At 37.8% G+C, this 22,162-nt stretch overlaps 1 protein-coding gene across 6 annotated transcripts in view; it reads left to right on the top strand.

The window, feature by feature from the left end:
- The window catches only part of KCNU1 (potassium calcium-activated channel subfamily U member 1), a 171,998-nt gene that overhangs the window by 74,806 nt on the left and 75,030 nt on the right, over nt 1-22,162 (top strand). For all 6 annotated transcript variants that reach the window (XM_082374957.1, XM_082374953.1, XM_082374954.1 and 3 more), the window contains 8 exons: nt 3,493-3,598; nt 4,647-4,729; nt 5,814-5,883; nt 9,183-9,335; nt 13,400-13,512; nt 13,881-13,949; nt 17,422-17,511; nt 17,651-17,748. In XM_082374957.1, coding sequence (XP_082231083.1) covers nt 3,493-3,598; nt 4,647-4,729; nt 5,814-5,883; nt 9,183-9,335; nt 13,400-13,512; nt 13,881-13,949; nt 17,422-17,511; nt 17,651-17,748 — 782 coding nt within the window. The remainder of the gene's footprint in view (nt 1-3,492; nt 3,599-4,646; nt 4,730-5,813; nt 5,884-9,182; nt 9,336-13,399; nt 13,513-13,880; nt 13,950-17,421; nt 17,512-17,650; nt 17,749-22,162) is intronic.

Here is a 22,162-nt window from a genome sequence, read left to right as displayed (position 1 = left end):
TTTTCTTATTTAATTTCTAGGAGTGCTTAATGTATTCTTGACACTAACTCTTCATCAGTGATCTGAATTGTAACTATATTTTTCCAGTTTATAACTTGTCTTTTCACTGAGTATTAGAAGTATTTTGATATTCAAAAGTTTTTAATATTATTATAGTTCAAATTTTCAATCATTTCAATTGTATTTAATGATTTTTTTGGTTCTTGTTTAGGAATTTTTCCGTATCCCAATATTTAAAAGATATTTAATTACATTTCCTATTAAGAATTTTTAATTTTTTTTTGATGTTTAAATCTCTAATTATACTGGAATTTGGTTTTTTTATGGCATGATGCATGAATAAAACTTCAGCTTCTTCCATAGATAACCATTTTATCAATGCTAGTTATTGAATAAACCCTTTTCCCCTCACTGATCTGACATGCTACCAGTATAAATAGGTCTATTCTGTGTTTTTTTTAATCAATGTATCTCTTACTGCACTAATACTATACTTTTTTAATTGCTAAAGATTCATAATTAATCCTTATATATCTTAGGGCAGGTTTTCCCCCCTTGCTCTTCTTTTTTCAATAGTTGACAAGCTCTTCTTGGCCCTTTATCTTTCATATAAATTTTATAATCATTTTACCATGAACTATGAAAAACCCTGTGGAAATTGATGGGAGGAATCTAATTGAAACTTTGGTTTAAAATTGATTCTTTGTGTTACAAATTCTTCTAACTCTGAATATACTATGATTGTCTACTTATTTAGATCTCATTTAGTGTCTCAATAATATTGTGTAATTTCCCAGGCTTGCTGATGTTTATTATATATTATGTAATTTTACATATGTATATATGTAATAAATATATGTGACATATATATTTATAATACTTGATATTTTCTGATATATTTGAAATAGTGTCTTATTGTATTTTCTACTTGTTTGCTTTTGGTATGAAAAGCCAGAATTGACCTTTGTATATTAATCTTCCATTCATCCATATTGTTAAATTAGCCTCTATTTGTTTTTCTGTAGTGCTTAGGGGTTTCTATGTAAATAATCATATTAGTTCAGATAAAGAGAGTTTATTTCTTCCTTTCTAATCATTATGTGTACAGTGTATCTTTATTTTCTTATTGCTCTTGCTAAGACATCAAATATAATGTTGAGAAAAAAGCAATAGTTGTATCTCTTCTTCATTTCTCATTTTAAAGAAAACTTTTCTAATATTTTCCCACTAAGGCCATCCTTTTTATTTTAGAGATACTCTTTATTTGGTTAAGGATATTCTTTTCTCTTCCTAACATACCATGAGTTTTATTTCTTAACTGTGAAAAGATACTTTAATCAATTTTTTCTCTGCATCTGAGGTGGCTGTGTAATTTTTAATTTGTTAATGTGGTGAATTAAATTAATAGTTTTGCTATAATGGTTATTTTGGCTTTGTAGTATTTGTTGGGGACCATTCTCTATTTTTAAGGTGTTTGAAAGACTGTATAAAAATGGGATTATTTGTTGCTTGAAAGTGCAGTAGAAGTTGCCTGCTAAACCATTTAGAACTGGTGGTTTTAAAAATTTTATTTAATGTGTGGGTCTATGTATGTGTTTTGTTCATTTTTGTTTCGTTTTGAGAGATTTTAAACTAAACTTCATTTCCTTTAATAGTCTTCTAGAGTTAGTTCTGGTAAGATTTATTTTTAGTAATTTGTCTATTTTGTCTAGGTTTTAAAAGCTGTTGCATTTGGTTGGTTGTTGTATTCTTTGATTATTATTTTTAATCTCTACTTTGCCTGTAGGTATTTTTATCTTCTTTCAATATTATGAGTCATTTTTGTCTTCTCTTTTTCTCCATCAATTTTACTACAGCTTTGCCTATTATATTAGTGATTTTTTTTTCAAAGAACCAGCCTTTGTTTTTGTTCATCTTCTCTCTTTTATTTTTCTTTTCTGTTTCACTGTTTGCACTCTTGTGTTTATTGTCTCTTTTCTTCTTATTTCTTTGGGTTTATTCCAATATTAATGTCCAAAGCTGTAACTTTCCCCTAAAGCATGCTTTTATTGTATCCAAAGACTTAGATATTTAGTGTTTTCACATAATTAATTTCTAAGAATTTTATAAACTTCATTATAATTTCTTCATAGCTCATGAGATTTTTAGCAGTCTGTTTTTCAAAATTTCCAACTATGATGAATATTTTTTAATATTTTTGTTATTAACTTTTACTTTAATTGTACTGTGATCAGAGGTCATTATATGTACAGCAGCTTTTTTTTTTTTGCAGTGTGTTGAGGCTTTCCTTATTGGTCAAGTAAATTATCATTTTGGTAAATATTTGTGTGCTGTTGAGGAAAATTAGAATTATTCACAGTAGCCATTATATGGAAACAACCTAAGTTTCCATCTATGGATGAATGAATAAAGAAGATGTGGTATATATATTTGAATGATATGAAATATCATTCAGCCCTAAAAATATTCAGCCCTTAAAAAGGAAGGAAGTCCTGTCACTTGCAACAACATGGATGAACCTGGCAGGCATTATAAGCTGGTGAAATAAGCCAGAGAGAAAAAGACAAATACATGGTGTCACTTATATCTGGAATTTTTTTAAAAAGCCACACTTATAGAAACAGAAAGTAGAAGGATGGTTTGCCAGGGTCTGGGGATTGGGGGAAATAGGGAGAGGTTGGTAAAAAGAATACAGACTTTCAGTTTTAAGATGAATAAAGTCTGAGGATCTAATGTAAAACATGGTGACTATAGTTGATAACACTGTATTGTATAATTGAAATTTGCTAGGAGAGTAGAATTTAAATGTCATCACCCCCCAAAAAGGTAAATATGTGAGGTGATGGATGTGTTAATTAAATAATGGGAGGGATCCTTTCACAATGTATACATACATCAAATCATCATGTTGTACACTAAATATCTTACAATTTTAACTGTCAATTTTGCCTCAATAAAGGTGAAAAAAATTTAAATTAGATATCCTAAATATTGTTTGCAGAATTTATAAATATCAAACTTGATGATTATTTTTTCTCCTTGATCTGTCAGTAATTGAGAGAGATGCATTGAAATCTGTCATTACAGTGGCAGGTTCATCTATTTCTCTTGTTTTGTTAAAATTTTTTGTATATTTAGAAGCTATTTTATCAAATTCATAGTTGTCTTAGAATGCTATGTCTTTTTGAATAATTGAAATGTTTTCATTGATCCTGAACTTCTTTGTTCTTAGTAATTCCCCCCCCCTTTTTTTTGCATTAATCTGATTTGTATTTTTTCATGTCTCTGTGATTGATTACCCCTGAGCTTCAGACCCATTTCTGGAATTAGGCTAGTGGTATCTACATCACCTAAGGACATGGATTAATAATGGAGGATGTATGTTTTCCAAGAGAAGATTAGAGTTTTTATTAAATGCACTAAATAATACAACAATCTCTAAACCAAAGCCAATCTTCTTTTTCCGTATCTGGCACTATGTTCTTTGTCCAGGGTTCCTCCTTCTTTGGAATTGGAAACCATATTTAAGTGCTACATGGCCTATACAACTTTCATTTCTGGATCTGCACTGAAGTGGGAGGATCTGAGGCGAGTTGCGGTGAGATCTAGTTCTTTACCTCCTTGTCATTTTCCTAAGCTGCAGCAATTAAGACGATAGTGTGTATTGCTCTTCCCAAAGGATTACTCCAGACTCTTGAATTGGGGGAAATACGACTTCTTCAACTTTAAAAACTGATCATAAAGAAATGTTAGTAATTGACCTCCAAATCCTTCTTGACAGATACCAAGCAGACCTCACTATTTACCTACATTTATATTGAAATTTTTTAATTTCACTAAATTCTCTATCTAGAACAGTTTTATGTTACCAGTCTAAGAGATCTGAAAAAGTTGTGGATAGCAGAAGTGTGTTAAATCTTTCTATCCAAGTGGGATTCTTACCAGATGACAGATTTCTAGGAGTCTGTCAGCTTTTACCAGCTTCTTCTAAACACACTGATATGCCCTCTGATAGGAAAGGCACGAAGGAAAATAGCAGAGATCCCAATTAGGCTGAGACTAAAAGAGATGAGCAACAGCCAACCCTCTAGACATCTTGCGTTTAAGATCAAGGCCAACTTCCTCTCATGTTTTAGGTTTCGCACAATCATATAGAGCAAAAGGTTCAGTTTTTTTAAAGCAGAGATCTATAGAGTCAGCACAAAGAATTGAAGCAAAAATTGACAAGCACAGTATAATCTTTCTCTTTCCTGCGACTTGGGGTTATAAGAGCCACTTCAATAATTTTTTTGCTATTCTGAAAGGTAAATAAATATACGGGAAGTTGCTTAAAAAGATCTTATTACTCATCAGTAGTCATTAATTGATGTTTCTGGATGATAGGAAAAATGTCATTATGCACTTGTTCCATTTTAAAGCAGTCTACATCTATGTTGGAGACCCTGGTCCGTCTGTGCAGCCCCGTTCAGCATTTGCGGGACTGTAATTCTGATGTAAAGACATCCTTATCACAAGTCCTTCCCAAGTGTGCTCTCTTTCTTATTGGAAATTGTATGATGAAACCATAAGAAAACCCCAAAGGGGAACACGTGAGCGTTTCCCACATATAATTAACAAGGTGGCTGCTGTTTAATCTTGAAGAATAGGTGGACTCTGCAGAAGCATGCCTGATTATAGCCAACCCTCTGTGCAGTGATTCACATGCTGAAGACACTTCAAACATCATGAGGTAAGAAGCTGGCACTGTGTCTTACATGCTCCAATGCTGATCTGATTTTTACCTCTTTTAAAATAAAGCCCCGTGCATAGGACTAAACAGATGGCATGTATCACAGCACAGGGTTCATCATATTCCAGGTTTCTGCCTTATTTTTTGGCCCCAGAGACTGTGCAGATGTATGAAAAAGGAAGTCAAAATAGAGTTTACTGTGTGTCAGTGTGCTTCTCCACTTACTTTCCTGGAGTTCTGTAGGGATAATAGCTGTCTAAATTTAAAAAGCAAGCATACGAATAACTGATAACTGTTCAGATAGCACCATTCTAACTAACAGCCCCTCAAAAATAAAGACGGCATTTGTGGTTTGTGAACCTTATTCGTAGACTTTACTTACTGGGGTTTTTCTCCAGTAGTCCTGGTGAAAGATTGTGCATGGTTCAGTATGATGTGCTTTTGACTATTGGCAGTATTTTCAAGATGGCTAGGGTTAGTGTTACCATCTTGAACTGTGAACTTTCTATGAGCAGGAACTCAATTTGTGGTAAGAGATTCAAACTGTCATTGTGAGGGCAATGCCATTGTACCTAACCCAGATTAACTGTTGGCCCCCAGAGCAAAATAAATACACATAGTTGAGGGTGACTCTACAAAAAGCAAGAAAAGGCTGAGAACTTGTAACGTACAGTAAATATAAGATAGATCTGAGTTTCTTAATTTGTAAAATGAGAAAGTTGGATTAGACAGTCTGTTAGCTACTTTGAGCTATAGATAGCAATTCAGTCTCTGTTTTTTTCTGTAATTAATGTGTTTGAGTTTGAAGACTAAAATATATGAAACTGATTGTTTCCTCCTCAAGAATTGCTCCCAGAAGACCACTGTTAATACCAAAAGCTTACCTTTCCATAGATTTAATTTACTAAGTCACTAAAACCATAGCACTCTTCCATGTGTGTGCTATTAAAGATCATAACAATGAACCTTGTAATGTGCTGTTTTCCTGTGCTTACCCACACATCAACTTAACTTTGAATTGAATTATATTATAAAGACATTGGATATGGCACATCACTAATGAGCATATTTGTTATTTTTATAGGGTGCTCTCTATCAAGAACTATTACCCTAATACCAGAGTCATCATACAGATACTTCAGTCCCATAACAAGGTATTGTAACATTATAGCCTGTTCAGTCTCCTCCCCTTTTAGTCTGTAGAAATAAATGAACTTAGTTCATCTAAGTAATGTATGAACTTATTACTTTATAATGAGTCTACACACAAAAAGCTTTTGCCAGTTGCAGGTGAAATTTGGAGCCCCATTAAGATTGTTAATTACATAAAAATGTAAATTTGGAAAGAGTTATGTTTACATACTTTAAAAGCTATTGCCTGATGGTCTGGAGTCCAGTCATTCTGAATTTAGGTGCTGACTGAGATCCTCCCCTTTGGGATATGGACAGATCTTGGCACACCCTTAAGTACTGGGAGCCACTAAAAATAAAGTAGGCAGATTGGACAATGACAAGGGTTTGAGAAACAACCAAGGGCTAGGGCAGGGTTGAACAATAAGATTCATCTACTACACAAGTCCACTCATTCAAGGCAGGGAGAGGTGGCTTTTTTGTCTAATGCACAGAAACCAACACAGAGAGTCAAATAAAAGGAAGAAACAGAGGAATATCTTCCAAACAAAAGAACAAGACAAAACCTCAGAAAAAGACCTTAATGAAAAGGATATAAGTTACTTTCTGATAGAGAGTTTAAAATAACAGTCATAAAGATGCTCACTGAGCTCAGGAGAAGAATGAATGAACAAAGTAAAAATTTCGACAGAGAGATAGAAAATATTAAAAAGTACCAAATAGAAGTCACAGTGCTGAGGAATACAATAACTGAACTGAAAAAAAAAAAACGTAATAGAGAGGTTCAACAGCAGACCAGAGGAAGCAGAAGAAAGGATCAGCAAACCTGAAGACAGGATAGAGAGTGTAGACCTCACATAATCAGAGCAGCAGAAAGAAAAAAGAATGAAAAAGAGTGAAGATAGCTTAAAGGGACTTATGGGACAACATCAAGTGGACCAACATTCACATTATAGGAGTCCCAGAAGGAAAAGGGAGAGAGAAAGGGGTAGAGAACTGACTTGAAGAAATAATGGCTGTCAGCTTTCCTAAACAGGTATTCAGATCCACAAAGCCAGAAAGTTCCAAATAAAAGGAACCCAAAGAGACCCATATCAAGCACATTCTAATTAAAGTGTCAAAAGTTGAGGACAAGGAGAGAATTTTAAAAGCAGCAAGAGAAAAATAACTTGTTACATATAAGGGAACTCCCATAAGATTATCAGCAGATTTTCAACAGAAACTTTGCAGGCCAGAAGGCAGTGCCACAATATATTCAAAGTGCTAAAAGAAAAAAAAAAAACAACTGCCAACCAAGGATACTTTACCCAGCAAAGTTATCATTCAGAATCAAAGGAATGGTAAAGAGGTTTCCAGACATGCAAAAGTTAAAGGAGTTCATCACCAATAGACAAACCTTACAAGAAATGTTAAAGGAACTTCTTTAAGCTATAATGAAAGGGGTAATTAGTAAAAGGTAAACATATGAAAGTATAAGTCTCACTGGTAAAGGTAGATATTTAGTAAAATTCCAAATATTCTAATGTTGTAAAGGTGATGGATTAATCACTTACAAAGCTAGTATGAAGATTAAAAGACAAAAGTAGTAAGTAACTACAATAATTTGTAAAATGTTACATAAAATAAAAAGATGTAAATTGTAATATCAAAAACAAAACTTGGGTTGTGGGGATAAAAATATAGAGCTTTTGATGTGATCAAACTTAAGTTATTATCAACTTAAAAGAGACTTGTATGTTGTTTTATGCAAGCTTCATGGTAACCACAAAGCAAAAATTTATAGTAAATAAGATAAAGAGAAAGGAATCTAAGCATACCACTACAGAAAGTCATCAAATCAAAGATGAAGAGAGCAAGAGGAGAAGAAAGGAACAGTGGAATTACAAAACTTTCAGAAAACACTTGACAAATGGCAGTAAATACATACTTACCAATAATTACTTTAAATATAAATGGACTAAATTTTCTAATCAAAAGACATAGAGTGGCTGAATACACCAAAAAAATAAGACCCATCTATACGCTGCCTACAAGAAACTTAGATATGAGGACACACACAGACTGAAAGTGAGGGGATGGAAAAATAGATTGCATGCCAATGGAAAGCAAAAGAAATCTGGGGAAGCTATACTTATATCAGACAAAATAGACTTTAAAACAAAGACTGTAATAAGAGAAAAAGAAGGGCATTACATTATCAAAAGGGTCAATCCTGCAAGAGGATATAACATTTGTAAATATTTATGACACCAGCATAGGAGGACCTAAATTTATAAAGCAGATGTTAACAAATCTAAACGGAGAAATAGACAGCAATACAATAATAGTTGGGGACTTTAATACCCTACTTTCTTCAATGGATAGATCATCCAGATAAAAAAATCAATAAGGTAACATTGGCCTTAGACAACATATTATACCGCATGACTTAGACAAATACAGAACGTTGCATTCAAAAGCACCAGAATACACAGTCTTCTCAAAAAGTATAAAAAAGAATAAAATCTTGCCATTTGCAACAACACGAGTGGACCTCAAGGGCATAATGCTAAGTGAAATGAGTCAGACAGAGAAAAACAAATACCATATGATCTCATTCATATGTTGAATAACAACAAAAAAAGAAACCCTGAGCTCATAGATTCACAGAACAGGTTGGTGGTTGCCAGAGGTGGGGGTGGGCAAAATGGGGGAACGGGGACAAAAGGTATAAATTTCTAGTATAAAAGAGTCATGGTGACTATAGTTAATAATACTTTATTTTATATTTAAATGTTGCTAAGGGAATAGAATTTCAAAGTTCCCATCACAAGAAAAAATAACTTGTAATTACAGTAGTGATGGATGTTAACTGGACTTATTGTGGTCATCATTTGACAATATATACAAATATTGAACGTTGTACACCTGAAACTAATATAATGTTATACGTTAATTATATTTCAAAAACATAAAACAAGCAAACAAAATGATTGCAAATTCGGGGAACTTTCTTGAGGTATATTTCTTTCTAATATTTGACTTTCTTTTCTTTTACTGAAGTACAGTTGATTTACAATATCGTATTAGTTTCAGGTGTACAACATAGTGATTCAATATTTTTATAGATTATACTCCATTTAAGTTATTACAGAATAATGGCTATATATCCCTGTGCTATACATTATGTCCTTGTTGCTTATTTACTTTATACATAGTAGTTTGTATCTCCTAATCCCCTTCCCCTGTCTTGCCCCTCCCTCTTTCCCTCTCCTCACTGGTAACCACTAGTTTGTTCTCTGTATCCACAAGTCTGTTTCTACTACTTTCTACCGTGAAACAGGTTTTTCTGCCAAAGATCCCCAGCTGGAACTGGAATACTGGAGACAACATCATCTGCTTTGCTGAATTAAAGCTTGGATTTATCGCCCAAGGCTGTTTGGTGCCAGGCTTGTGTACCTTTCTAACATCTCTATTTGTTGAGCAAAACAAGAAGGTAACCTTGTAAACTGATGTTGAATCTTGGCTCTGTCCCCATGTCCTCATAAATTAATATCAGAAATAGAAAATAAAAATTGAGGGAAGCAAGAAGGCCCCAAGAAATGAGATTTGACTTCTATTTGAGCTGGGAAGGGATTGAGACATCTAGATTGAAGTCCCAAGTACCACACTGACCTTGAAGAAGTTGTTTATCTTATTGTTGCCTAAGAATATTTACCTGCAAAATAGAAATCGTAACCCTGCTTCCTCCTGGCAATCCATGACATTATGATAGTAAATGTATTCATAAATGTAGAAGCACTTTGAGTTATTGAAGGTAGAAATATAAATAATGGTTATGTTATTAGTGGAGAAATCATACATTTAAATATATGTTAAATACCAAGTAATTGACATAATAATAGATTATATTCATCAAAGAGAAATAATAATACAAATAATATTAAAATCTAATTTTCCGGGTTATTTTGGGATATTCTATGCAGTAATAATAATAATAGCCACATGTTGAATGCCTACTGTGTGTCATACATTTTAAGCACATTGTGTTTCCCTCGATATTTCAAGGTAGTATCCCAGTCATGGCTGCTAACTAACAGTAAGTTAGTGAGTAGCAGATGTAGAATTGTCTGACTTACAGTCTCACCACTATGCCCTGTGCCTCTGGCTGTTAGATATCTTCTCCCAGTCTTCTACATCAGGTCTTTTGATACCTTTGTTTGAGACAAAATGAATGGCTAAATGGACTGCTGGGATGAAATACTGTAGCACATAGTATGCCTTCCAAATGCCGTCCCTGTGAAATGCTCTGGGAAAGATGTTCTAACCCTCAGCTGGGCCTGGTATCCTGTTGTCCAAAGCCTCTCCAGAGAGTCACCTTTCTCTCCATTTAATTATGCGTCCACGTTTGCCTCTTCTTATACCCAATTTTCTTCTTGGCTTCTCTTTGCACTTTATTTCTTTTGTCCAATAAATTTAAAAAAATCTGTACACCTTTTCTGGTCCCTCCCTTGGTGCTGTTAAGGAAAAGCAAAAGAGGTATAAGATTCAGGAGATACTCTGGTCAGCAAAATGCTAACTGGAAACCACAGCATTCTCTAGTAATTCCCCCTGTGAATGTGAAGAGATGCCAAATACAGAGAAATAAAATTGACCATCAGGCAGTAGGAATGAGCCTTGGTGATGATACAGCGAACATGCTTTAACCTTCGCTTAGTGGTCACTGTGGGTAGCCCAGGAAATGGCTTGTGAGGGCATTGCCTGTGTGTTGTAAGCTTAGAAAGTGCAGGATAACTGCAATATGTGTTGTGAGGATTGTGATTTTTAATCTCTGCGTCTAGAGAAAATAGAGTGTGAACTCTATATGAAAACTTTGTCTCCTTCATGGAAATATAGAAGGTAAGAGATGTACAACCTGCCCTGTTGTGGTTTTATTGCTGTTGTTGTTTGTTGGGTTTTGGGGTTTTTTTTTTATTGTTTGTTTATCTAAAGTTGGAACCTCCTCAGTGATGATGGTCACCTGTCAATATTCATAAGGTGGCTTTTGGAAGATAGGAATTAAGAGAGATTTGTGGTCATGATAATTTTTTGGTCGGGGGGAGTGAAGTCTGAAACTTTCAGAAATTCTAAACAGGGCAAGATTTTTTCATGTTGTACTCTGCTCTGTTGATTTAGATTCTGTAATTAATTTAATTAATTAACTAAAATTAATTTAGTTACTTAAACCTATTAACTTAGGTTTAAGGATCAGGGTGCTAGTGTCTTATGTTCAGTTTTGCTCGGATTAGGCACTTAAACTTTCTCTTGTCAGTTTCTGCATCTGTGAAATAAGACTTGCTAATCTACTCATAACCTGATTTTTTCCAGGTATTGAATGAATATTTGTAAACTTCTGAGCAGTCAGATTAGAAAGCCTTGGGTCAATGCCACGTATTCTGACTCTGTTGATCTGTATTGATTATATGGTGAGAAATCGTAGTCTGAGGAGCATCTCCAGTTGGTTCTAGGCACAGAGAATTGCCTTAAGCTTAAATTTAGATTAGATCTAATCTAACTGATTTATTCACGCTCCCGATTCTACTATCCAAATCCAAAATCCATCTTGTCATCCTGTTTCCCTTTCTGATTTAAAAAAAAACTGACTCAGGTCCATCCACCTCACTACAAGTAACTCAATTTCGTTTCTTTTTATGGCTGAGTAATATTCCATTGTATATATGTGCCACATCTTCTTTATCCATTCATCTGTTGACGGACACTTAGGTTGCTTCCGTGTCCTGGCTATTGTAAATAGAGCTGCAATGAACATTGTGGTACATGTCCCTTTTTGAATTATGGTTTTCTCAGGGTATATGCCCAGTAGTGGGATTGCTGGCTCATATGGTAGTTCTATTTTTAGTTTTTTCTAGAGTCTGTCATACAGAGTCAAGTAAGTCAGAAAGAGAAAAACAAATACCGTATGCTAACATATACATATGGAATCTAAAAAAAAAAAAAAAAAGGTTCTGAAGAACCTAGGGACAGGACGGGAATAAAGATGCAGACGTAGAGAACGGACTTGAGGACACGGGAATGGGGAAGGGTAAGCTGGGACGAAGTGAGAGAGTGGCATGGTCATATATACACTACCAAATGTAAAATAGATAGCTAGTGGGAAGCAGCTGCATAGCACAGTGAGATCAGCTCGGTGCTTTGTGACCACCTAGAGGGGTGGGATGGGGAGGGTGGGAGGGAGACACAAGAGGGAGGGGATATGGGGATATATGTATACGTATAGCTGATTCACTTTGTTATACAGCAGAAACTAACACACCATTGTAAGCAATTATACGATAAAGATGTTAAAATAAATAAATAAATAAAATAAGTCTTTATTGCAAAAAAAAAAAAACTGACTCAGGATATCTTCATCTTTACGGTTATTTTTTACCCTCTTGCAAAACCTGGAACATTTGGATTAGCAGCACTAAGCCAGTTTCTTTGGTCATGAGGACTTAGTGACTTGAACTGCACAGGGAGAGGACTTTAAGAAAGGGGGAAAATGCAGGAGAGTCAGCTGCATCTTGAGACGGTGATGAGGTATATTGGAAAGAGGTGGTCCTTTTTATCAGCAGGGCAGAATTTTTTTGTTGTGTGTTTGTTTTTGTTTTGTTCTTCCTAAACCACAAGATGGCCATCTGAGGAATGTTTCTGAGCTGGCCTTAACTCTCCACTGCCATGGTGTTTCTGAGTTCCTAGGAATTCCAGGCTTTCATTGGAGATTCTGGGCTTTAAGGGGCCAGTCGTGCCCGGTCAGAGCAGCGTGGTGGTGATTCTCATGGCTGCGGATGGAGGAGGATGAGGAGGATGCAAGTAGAGCAAAACAGAATCCCTGGGGGTCTTACACGGATGTCAGAGATGAGTTACTCAGCAGCATCTGCCCCCGCCCCCCAGTTAGACAACATTTAGCTCTTTTTGAGAGAAATCCTTTTGTCACATCCCCCATTTCTCTAGAAGCCTACCACTGCCCTTGATTTTTACGTGCTCATTTCCATTGATCAGGATGGCTTTTTGAGTTTATTTAAACCAAGAAGGGTTCCGATACTGAGCAGAAGTCATGAATATTTTCATCTTTGTGGTATATGGTTAGTCAGTGAGTAGAAAACTAACATGTTCTTTAAACAAATCTTAAACAGCCATATCTAGGGGGAGACGAGTTAGATTCCACATTATTCTTCCCATCTTACTGTTCCTGCCTCAAACAGGACTTACTGTTCCTGGTTCAGTCTACCTTGCTGAAATTATTGGAAGAAGAATTAATTTCCAGCAGGAGGGGTGGATGCCATCTGGGGAGGAACTAAGTCGTGACGCTCCTACTTCATTCTGGAAGTAGTTGAGATGTATGTTAGAGTTTTTGTTCTTCCTTTGACATTTCTCTAGTTAAGCACGAGGACAAGTCTCCTTTCTGGGACCTGAATGCAGTGGGTACTGGTTTGGTGCTGAGCAGAATACACAATTTGTATACTGAATATCCCATTTCCCACATCACTGTGCCTCATGTGGTCTGACTGTGTGTTACAGATCTGCCCTAAAGAGCCCTGGCAGAAGCATTTCTTTAGCGGCCTGAGGAACAAAATCCTGACTCAACGCCTCTCTGATGACTTTGCTGGAATGAGCTTTCCTGATGTTTGCCGGTAAGTTAAGGGAAACACTGTCCTCATTTTCGTGCAATGCATTCTTTCCCCAGTGTTCACAAAGGGCTCACTGTAGACCAGGCTCAGTGACAAACACAGAAGGTATAAGGATGAATAAGTCTGAGTGTCTGCAGCCTGGAGGTTTACAGTCTGTGCGGGACAGGTTCACCTCTGTCCCAGTTGGCGCACCGGCTCTGCGTTACTCCAGGATGGATTCACTTTCAAGTGAACATTCCATATTTGAGGGGCTCTCCCTGCGGAGGGGGTGGTGTCCTCCCAGGCAAAGAGCATAGAGTGTCCGTCGTATTGTTGTGACCTGGTGCTGTGCTGTCCTCTCTTGCCTCACCATTGCTTGTCTTCCTTCCCAGGCTCTGCTTCGTGAAGATGCACCTCATGCTGATAGCCATCGAACACAAGTCCGTGTGTCACGGTTACTGGTACCAATGAGACTTCAAATCGCTTCAGAGTCTTTGAGGGGGAATCTTTATGATTAAGATTTTTCCAAACATACAGCCGTAACTAAGCTTTTTGCTATTTGTTGAGAGCCGGCCTCAGGCTCTCAAGGCACCCAGGCTGCTGTGGTGCATTTAATACTGTCTCTAATGACTGAGGTTAGAATGGTTGCCCTAGTGGGTGGGCAGGAGCTCTGCCTTTGTTCCTATGGCCTTGCCCCAGTTGTGTCTCATGATCAGGAGACAGAAGAAATGGTCACCTTCTCAGATCTGTTCCTCAGTATATTACCAGATCTTGTAAGTCTTGACCATGAAACCATACCATGAAATAGAATTATTTGTGATAAAAATGTTCCCACAAACTCTAGCCTTAGAAACTAGTCCACAAAATATGGAAAAATGGGAATTTGGCCTGCTGGGCAAAGTGTGCTGTTGATAAAGGAAAGAGGTAACCTTATCAGACCATCAGCATTTCCTGAAAATCCGTACTGAATAATACAAGAAGTAAGAGAAGTTATCATATAATAAAAAAGAAAGTCCAGAATCAGCCACAATGATATAGAGATAAAAGATGCTGAAAAATAAAAAGTGAGGCTTAAGTGGAATGGGGAACAAGAAACACTTATGTTGGCTTCTGTGTGTTTTTTAGTGGGAAACTACCTTAAATTAAATTGGAATCAATAGACTAGATTCTGATCCTGATTATGATTTGCCAGCCCAGTGGCCGTAGAGAAATGTCCATCACCTGTAAAAGGGGGGAGCCACATTAATTAATCTCTAAGACCCCTTCCAGCTCAAAGACTGACATTACCAGGAACCCTAAAATCATAGGGAAACAGTCAAAATTCAATAATTTTGAATGATATCAGAGGGACTACAAAGTATATGAAAGGCTAGAAAGAAGAAACAATGTGTCAATTAGAGAGGATGTAGAAGGTATCTGAGCAAAAGGGGTCAGTGGGATACAGTACAGAGCAAGTGCTTAAGGAGAGTAAAGAATAGTACCATCTGGCTGGCTGAATCTTACTTAACAATTCTGCCATGCTCATGGAAATCTCGAAATCGAAACCCATGTACAAGTGCCCTTTCTACGGGAAATAGGTGAGAGTAAAGAGGATGGTGTCTTAGCCTCACGAGCCAGGTAGTTTGGGTTTCAGACCAGCCCAAAACTTGATCAGGTTTTAACATCTTTGGCCTTCAATGACCTGGGTTATGCATCGGAATTATTTGCAAAGTTTGAAAGACATAGAATTCAAAACCTCACTTCTGACTTTATAAAACCAAAATCTATGAATTTTTTTGAGTCCCCATGATATAGTCATTTTATTCACTGGCATTCAGAAACTGTTATACCAAGTGCTCTTAATATCCTTTCCACATTTAACATCCTAGATTTCTATAAACTTTGTTAGAATGACTGTCAGGACATTGTGGAACAGAAACATGAATAAGCAGCTAAGTTCTACATATATTCAAGAAGTTCTGGTGCTATTTACTACCTAGCGTACATCTACCTCCAATAAAAGAGGCAGCTGCTCCAACAGAGATTTAATTTTGGTTTCTCACCAAAGAGTCAGATGCATCAAAAGAATTAAATCCTGATTTGGCAAAGATATTGGTAATAGCAGTCTTACATGATTGCTACTTCATGACTGACACTGCTTTAGGCACTTCACTTACATTAACTCCCGAATCCTCCCAACAATGCTGTAAGAAGGGTACAATTAGCCCCATTTTTACGGAGGAGAAGCCAAGAAAAGTTAAATAATTTCCCCAAGCTTGCACCACACCCAGGGGCCAAGCGAGAATGTGAACTTACTCTGGGGGCACTTCTGATCACCAGGCTGTGCTAAATCCACCACGGTCACTGTACACGGAAGGAAAATAGGGCATCTCAAAGCTGGGCTTCAGGCAAGTATATTGAAAAACCAGGGGAAAACCTGTTTTTTCTCACCTTTTATTTTTTCTTCTAATTGATGCGCCTGACTAGACTCTAAGATGTGCAAAAGCTCTGGATAATCCTCAGGATCTGTCTTAGGGAACAGTTTGTCACCTGGTAAGAGGTGAAGCTGGATCTGACCCCAGTCAGAGAATGTTGAGTTAGTTCCAGTGGCCTGCGTTCTCTAATAGAGCAGCTGGCCGTGATTCATGAAGGGGGCGGGGGGAGGATCCAGCAATAACTTCTTTGAAAGATGTTTACCTCTTCTTTCAAATGCAACCAGAGAAATTATTATGACAGTATCTTCATAACTAAGCATTTAACGTGAGCTCAGAGGACCCTGCCTTTAAAAAAGGAGGTATGAAGATACAACTTAAACATACGCGTGTTAGGTAGTGAATATCAACTGATGATACTGGGGTGGGGGAGGCACAAATCCGTGTCCTTTCCTTTTCAAAGTTAAAAGCAGTGATTGCAGGGACATGTGAGTGTCAGTCAGTCAGAAAGTGCCACACGATGTCTTGTGCAATCATCTGCCTGACCTCAGCTCTTCAGCATCTTTTGCTCTTGGCACAGAGCTGAAGACCTCTTGTTGCACAAGCTCTTTTGTTTTTGTAAGGCTCTGACGCCTGCACGTTACTTTGGAATATCCTAACAACAGACTAAGCTTTGCCCAAAGGAAGACTTGACCTCTTTCCAATGTGAATACGAAAGGAGAGGTGTGTTTTAAAGGAGGAAAGGAGTACTTTGACCATGCACACACAAAGCGAGGGGAGGTATAGGGTTGTAAGACCTCACCTTGCTGGAGGTCTGAATGAAAGGAAATGAAAACGGGAGATCCTGACCAGCAGGGAGAAACGTGAGGAGCTCAGATAGTCATAATGGAGCACCCTATCAAAAAATATCACGGATGAAGTTTATAAGGCAGCGTTTTCAAACACACAAAACCATAGTAAAATAGACAATCAAAATATTCAAGTAGTGTAGAAATAGAAACAATTCACGTGGTTCCTGCTCTCAAAAATCTTGCAATCAAGATATACAAAAGTGAAGTCAGGGATAAACAAGTTCAAAAATTGTATAGGCAAATAAAAGGAACTTTTGAATCCAGCTAGTTAGTTAGATGAATTTAATTTTAGAGGACAAATAGCCTAAGGATGTACACCACTAGGATGACCGTAAGACTAGCAGCTGTGTGGCCTTGGCCTGTTTGGCCTTGGATAGCTTCCATCAGCAAGGCCTCCTGCACCTGAACTGCTCTGACCATTTCTGATGCAGGACACAGTCCGGGGAGTGTATGCAGCTCAGCAGTTGGGTTGTGACCTGGCCCCCCTCAGTATATTCAGCAGCAGTCGATGAATTAAATGCAGTCAGATTCACATTTTCTACTGTAAATTTTGGCAGTCAAAAGGGATTGAGTCCTATTAACTCTGCAACTTAGAGAATCCTTTGGTAAAAACAGATATTGCCCCAGAAATTGGAGGGGAAAATTACTGTATTATTATTTTCTGTTTCCAGTGGGCTGATACTAAATCCACCTGCTCAAGTTAAGCTCCGTAAGAACACACTAGGGTTCTTTATTGCTGAATCTGCAAAGGATGTCAAAAGGTAAATTTTTTTTTATTACTTTAACGGGGAGAAAGTCCTAAAGCGAATACAACTTAATGGCAGGCAGACTGAGTCAGCCCCGTGTTTCTTTAGTGTGAAGCCTCACATAAGTCATTCTTGATTTGCTTTCATTGTCCAGAGCCTTCTTTTACTGTGCCGTCTGTCACAGTGATGTGTATACTCCCGAGCTAATTGGAAAATGTAGCTGCAAAAGCAAGAATCCTCGACACAGGACAGGTAACTGCGCTTTCTGTCTGGCTGTCCTCAGCCCAGCTTCTGGGGGCGTGGCCAAGGAAAGGGGAGGGACTCTATCTCCTGAAAGACAGTGTCCACTTGAACTTGGCCAAGAAGTGGCAGATACTTCCCCACTGGGCATCCAAGACCTGAGAATCAGTCTTTTAGAGCTGGAAGAAACCTTACTAGTTCTCTAGTTCAACCCCTTCACGGGCCATGCAAATGAGCTCCGAAAGAGATTCAGTAATTTTGTCCAAAGTCACATAGCCAGCTGGAGGCACCTTCCAAGTCAATTCCAGACATGCTGATGATTAGCCTGTTGCTTTTTCTCTACGTCACGCAGGTCTTCCCACCTTCAGTCTAAAAGTTCAGCCTGTATCTGACTGCTTCGTTGGGTATAAGGATACCCCCTCATGACCATTTCTATTTTTTTTAAATTTTATCGGGATGTCTTTGACATACAACATTGTATGAGTTTAAGGTGTACAACATGATTTGATACATTTATATTGCAATACGATTGCCACTGTAGCATTAGCTAACCCCTCTATCACCAGCATAATTATCATTTCTTCTAGTGTTGCGAACAAAACCGTTCCTTAAGGAACAGTAGTCTGTTCCTTAATGGATTGTAGGGAGCTTAAAATGTACTCATTCTGGCATAGTGGTGAAGAAATGAAACTTTCCCCCTTTGCTCAAGCTGAACTCGATAGCTCACCAACAACCCTTACCACTTAAAGCAGGAAGAGAAAAGTTGATCTCGAGCATTCATGATAACTTAATCACTTCTGGTTTGAAACTTAGTCTCTTCCAGGTATGTTAAGATTGTTTGGGTAAAATCCCAGTGTTTTAGCGTTTAAACTTAATTCAGAATTTGAATTTCCTATCAGGGCTCTCCTTCTCTCTAAGGTTCTTCTCTTCTCTTCTCCCCAGTAGTATTCTGTCTAAATGCAGGAGAAAACTTGCTTAACCATATGGTATTCTCGTAGTGGACAGCCAAGCATCCTTTCATGAGAGTCCTCCTTACTGGTTCCTGAGGTCTGTAAGTGTCAACTTCTGTGACCTCTGCATTGGCAACCAGTGACTGTTCCTCCTGGATTTAGGTCACGTACTGTCGTTTGTTACTGAAATCCATCGTCCCTGCCATTGCCTCTGGTCTTTTTTTTCAGATAGAATTTTCTTTTTTAAAAAAATTTATTTATTTTTTGTTGAAGTGTAGTTGATTTACAATGCTGTGTTAGGTTCAGGTGTACAGCAGAGTGATTTAGTTATATATATATATGTGCATGTGTGTATATATATATATACATGCACATATATATATTTTTTCAGATTATTTTCCCATATAGATTATTACAGAATATTGAGTATAGTTCCCTGTGCTATATAGTAGGTCCTCATTTATCAATTTTATATATAGTTGTGTGTATATGTTACTCCCAAACTCCTAATTTATCCCCCCACCTTTCCCCTTCGGTAACCATAAGTTTGTTTTCTATGTCTCTGAGTCTGTTTCTGTTTTGTAAATAAGTTCATTTGTATCATTTCTTTAGATTCCACATATAAGTGATATCATAAAATATCTGTCTGTCTCTGTCTGACTTACTTCACTTAGTATGACAATCTCTAGGTCCTTCCATGTTGCTACAAATGGCATTATTTGGGGTTTTTTTATGGCTGAGTAGTATTCCATTGTATATATGTACCACATCTTCTTTATCCAGTCATCTGTCAATAGACATTTACATTGCTTCCATGTCTTGGCTATTGTAAATAGTGCTGCAGTGAACATTGAGGTGCAGGTATCTTTCTGAATTATGGTTTTCTCTGGATACATGCCCAGGATGGGGATTGCTGGATCCTATGGTAACTATGTTTACTTTTTGAGGAACCTCCATACTGTCCTCCATAGTGGCTCTATCAATTTACATTCCCACCAGCAGTGCAAGAGGGTTCCCTTTTCTCCACACCCTCTCCAGCATTTATTGTTTGTAGGCTTTTTGATGATGCCCATTCTGACCAGTGTGAGGTGGTGCCTCACTGTAGTTTTTAGCCTCTGGTCTTGAGGTCTACAAAGTCCCCTTTTCCTTTACTCCTAGTCTTTTTATTCCATATGTTACTTTGGTCTCTCTGCTCTGTGGGATTTGTCAGTCTCCCCACATTCGTAGGTGTGCATGTCAGGATGTGGGAACCTAGGTGGTGCCCTCAGGCCGTCTTCTGCTTAAACACACACGTGCCGCCATCAGCTCTTCTCTAGTCATCTTGCACTGTTACTAAATACTCCTCTAAGTGTGCCCTCCAGGATCCATATGAAGAGGGTTTTCCTATGGATTTTCTCCCCTTACACACCATAAAATTATCCTATGTTCCTTGTCTCACCACCTCTCACCTTCCTGAGACACCAGGTGTGTGTGTTGGTTGGGAGGGACTAAGTGTTTTCTCAGGGGTCCAGGCTCTGTCATTTTTGGTTGATAGCTTTATCGAGATATAATTCAAAAACTATGAAGTAAATACCAAATCCTTTCAAAGGGTCCAGCAATTCAGTGGGTTTTAGTATATCAGCAGATGTACGCAACCATCACCACAATCAATCTTAGGACATTTCCATACCTCAAAAGGAAGCTCCATACCCAGCAGCAATCATTCCCCGTCCTTCTCTCCCTGGCAGCCACTAGCCTACTTTCTGCCTCTACAGATTTGCCTCTTCCGGTCATGTCATAAAGAGGGGGTGATACAGTACGTGGCCTTCTGCATCTGGCTCCTTTCACATAGCCATGTTGTAGCATGTATCAATACCTCACTTCTTTCCATGGGTGAATAATGTTCCATTGTGTGGATACACTTCCTTTTGTTTACTCATTCATCTATCGATGGACACTTGGATTGTCTCCAACTTTTGGATATTGTGGATAATGTTGCTATGAATATTGGCACAGAGATATCTGTTTGAGTTCCTCTTTTAATTTTTGTGTATACATCTAGAAGTAGAATTGATATATCAAATATTAAGTCTATGTCTAATTTTTTGAGGAACCACCATAGTGTTTTACACAGCAGCTGCATCATTTTACATTCCTACCAGCAGTGCACAAGAACAAGGGTTGCCATTTCTCCACATGCTACCCAACACTTATTATTTTCCTTTTTTAAAAAAAATAATAGCTGTTCTAATGAGTGTAAAGTGGTATCTTATTGTGATTTTTAACTTAATTTCCCTAATGGCTACAGATGTTGAGCATCTTTTAATAAGGATCTTATTAGCCATTTGTATATCTTCTTTGAAGAAATGTCTATTCAAATCCTCTGCCCATTTTTAAATTGGGCTATTGTCTTTCTATTATTAAGTTGCATTAGGTCTTTAAATATCCTAGATACATGTCCCTTATCAGATATGTGATTTGCAAATATTTCCTCCCATCCTGTGGTTTGGCTTTTCATTTTCTTCAAATAATTTGAAGCACAAACTTTTCGTTGTAGCAACTCTGGACACCAGGGATGGTACTGTCGTTTCTTGTTGGGTTAGTGGGTTAGTGGCTTGGCTGGACTATTTCATTGAACTCTATTTCCCCTGCGGTGTGAAGCCTCTGGTGTTGCCCATCAGAGAGTATAGCCTTGGGATGCACATAGTCACCCTGGGATGACAGTGGTTTTAACTGGGCTCTTTTTAATTGTCTCCTTTCCTGACTCTCTGTTAAGCTCTCTGCCTCTGTTGGTATCACACCCAGCTCTTAGGCTACACTCATTGGCTGCCAGTGACTCTTATTATTTTTGACAATACCCTGAGGCATATATTGCTTTACAATATTATGCAATTAAATTTGAGCCTCTTTGCAGGAGTAGTTTCTGAGGCTAGTCTGAGGTTTGTTCTGATCCTGAGAGAGCACTTATTAGCTGTCTCTTTCCTGGTTCACTATGGTAAATTCTGGCCCATGGTTTACCTTGTTGCTCTCATGGAACTACCAGCATCCACTTAATGATTTGCCACCAAAATCACTATTGTTTTCAAGAACATCCTTGGGCTTGAGCCTCTCCACACTCTACTCCAAGTAAAGCCAATTCCCTTGGGAAGAATATCAGAGCTCTGTATTGTAGTGGCCTGCCTCTCCCTCTGGGCAGAATCTCTGAGCCACTGCCCAGGAGCTGTGGGGTAGAAACGGTCGTCCACCTCTCTGGAATTGACACATCTGCTTTTTGAGCGGGTCTCTGGGCAGTGGCGGTAGCTTCTGGTCTTGGTTTGCCTCTCCCACTGTAAAACCTTGGCCTTGGGTGTGAGCTGGGATGAGGCTATTCAGTGCTCCATGGTTTTCACCCTGTGATGCTGGGGCAGGGCCTCTGCCCCATGAGTGAGAGCTGTGTGGAGGAAGGGAGCCTCCATCCTCTTGGTTGTACTCACCTGAAACTTAGCCTCTGCATCATG

The sequence above is a fragment of the Balaenoptera borealis genome (assembly GCF_965194805.1).
Source record: "Balaenoptera borealis genome assembly, chromosome: 21".
Lineage (NCBI taxonomy): Eukaryota > Metazoa > Chordata > Mammalia > Artiodactyla > Balaenopteridae > Balaenoptera > Balaenoptera borealis.
This window is presented reverse-complemented; position numbering and strand designations above follow the sequence as displayed.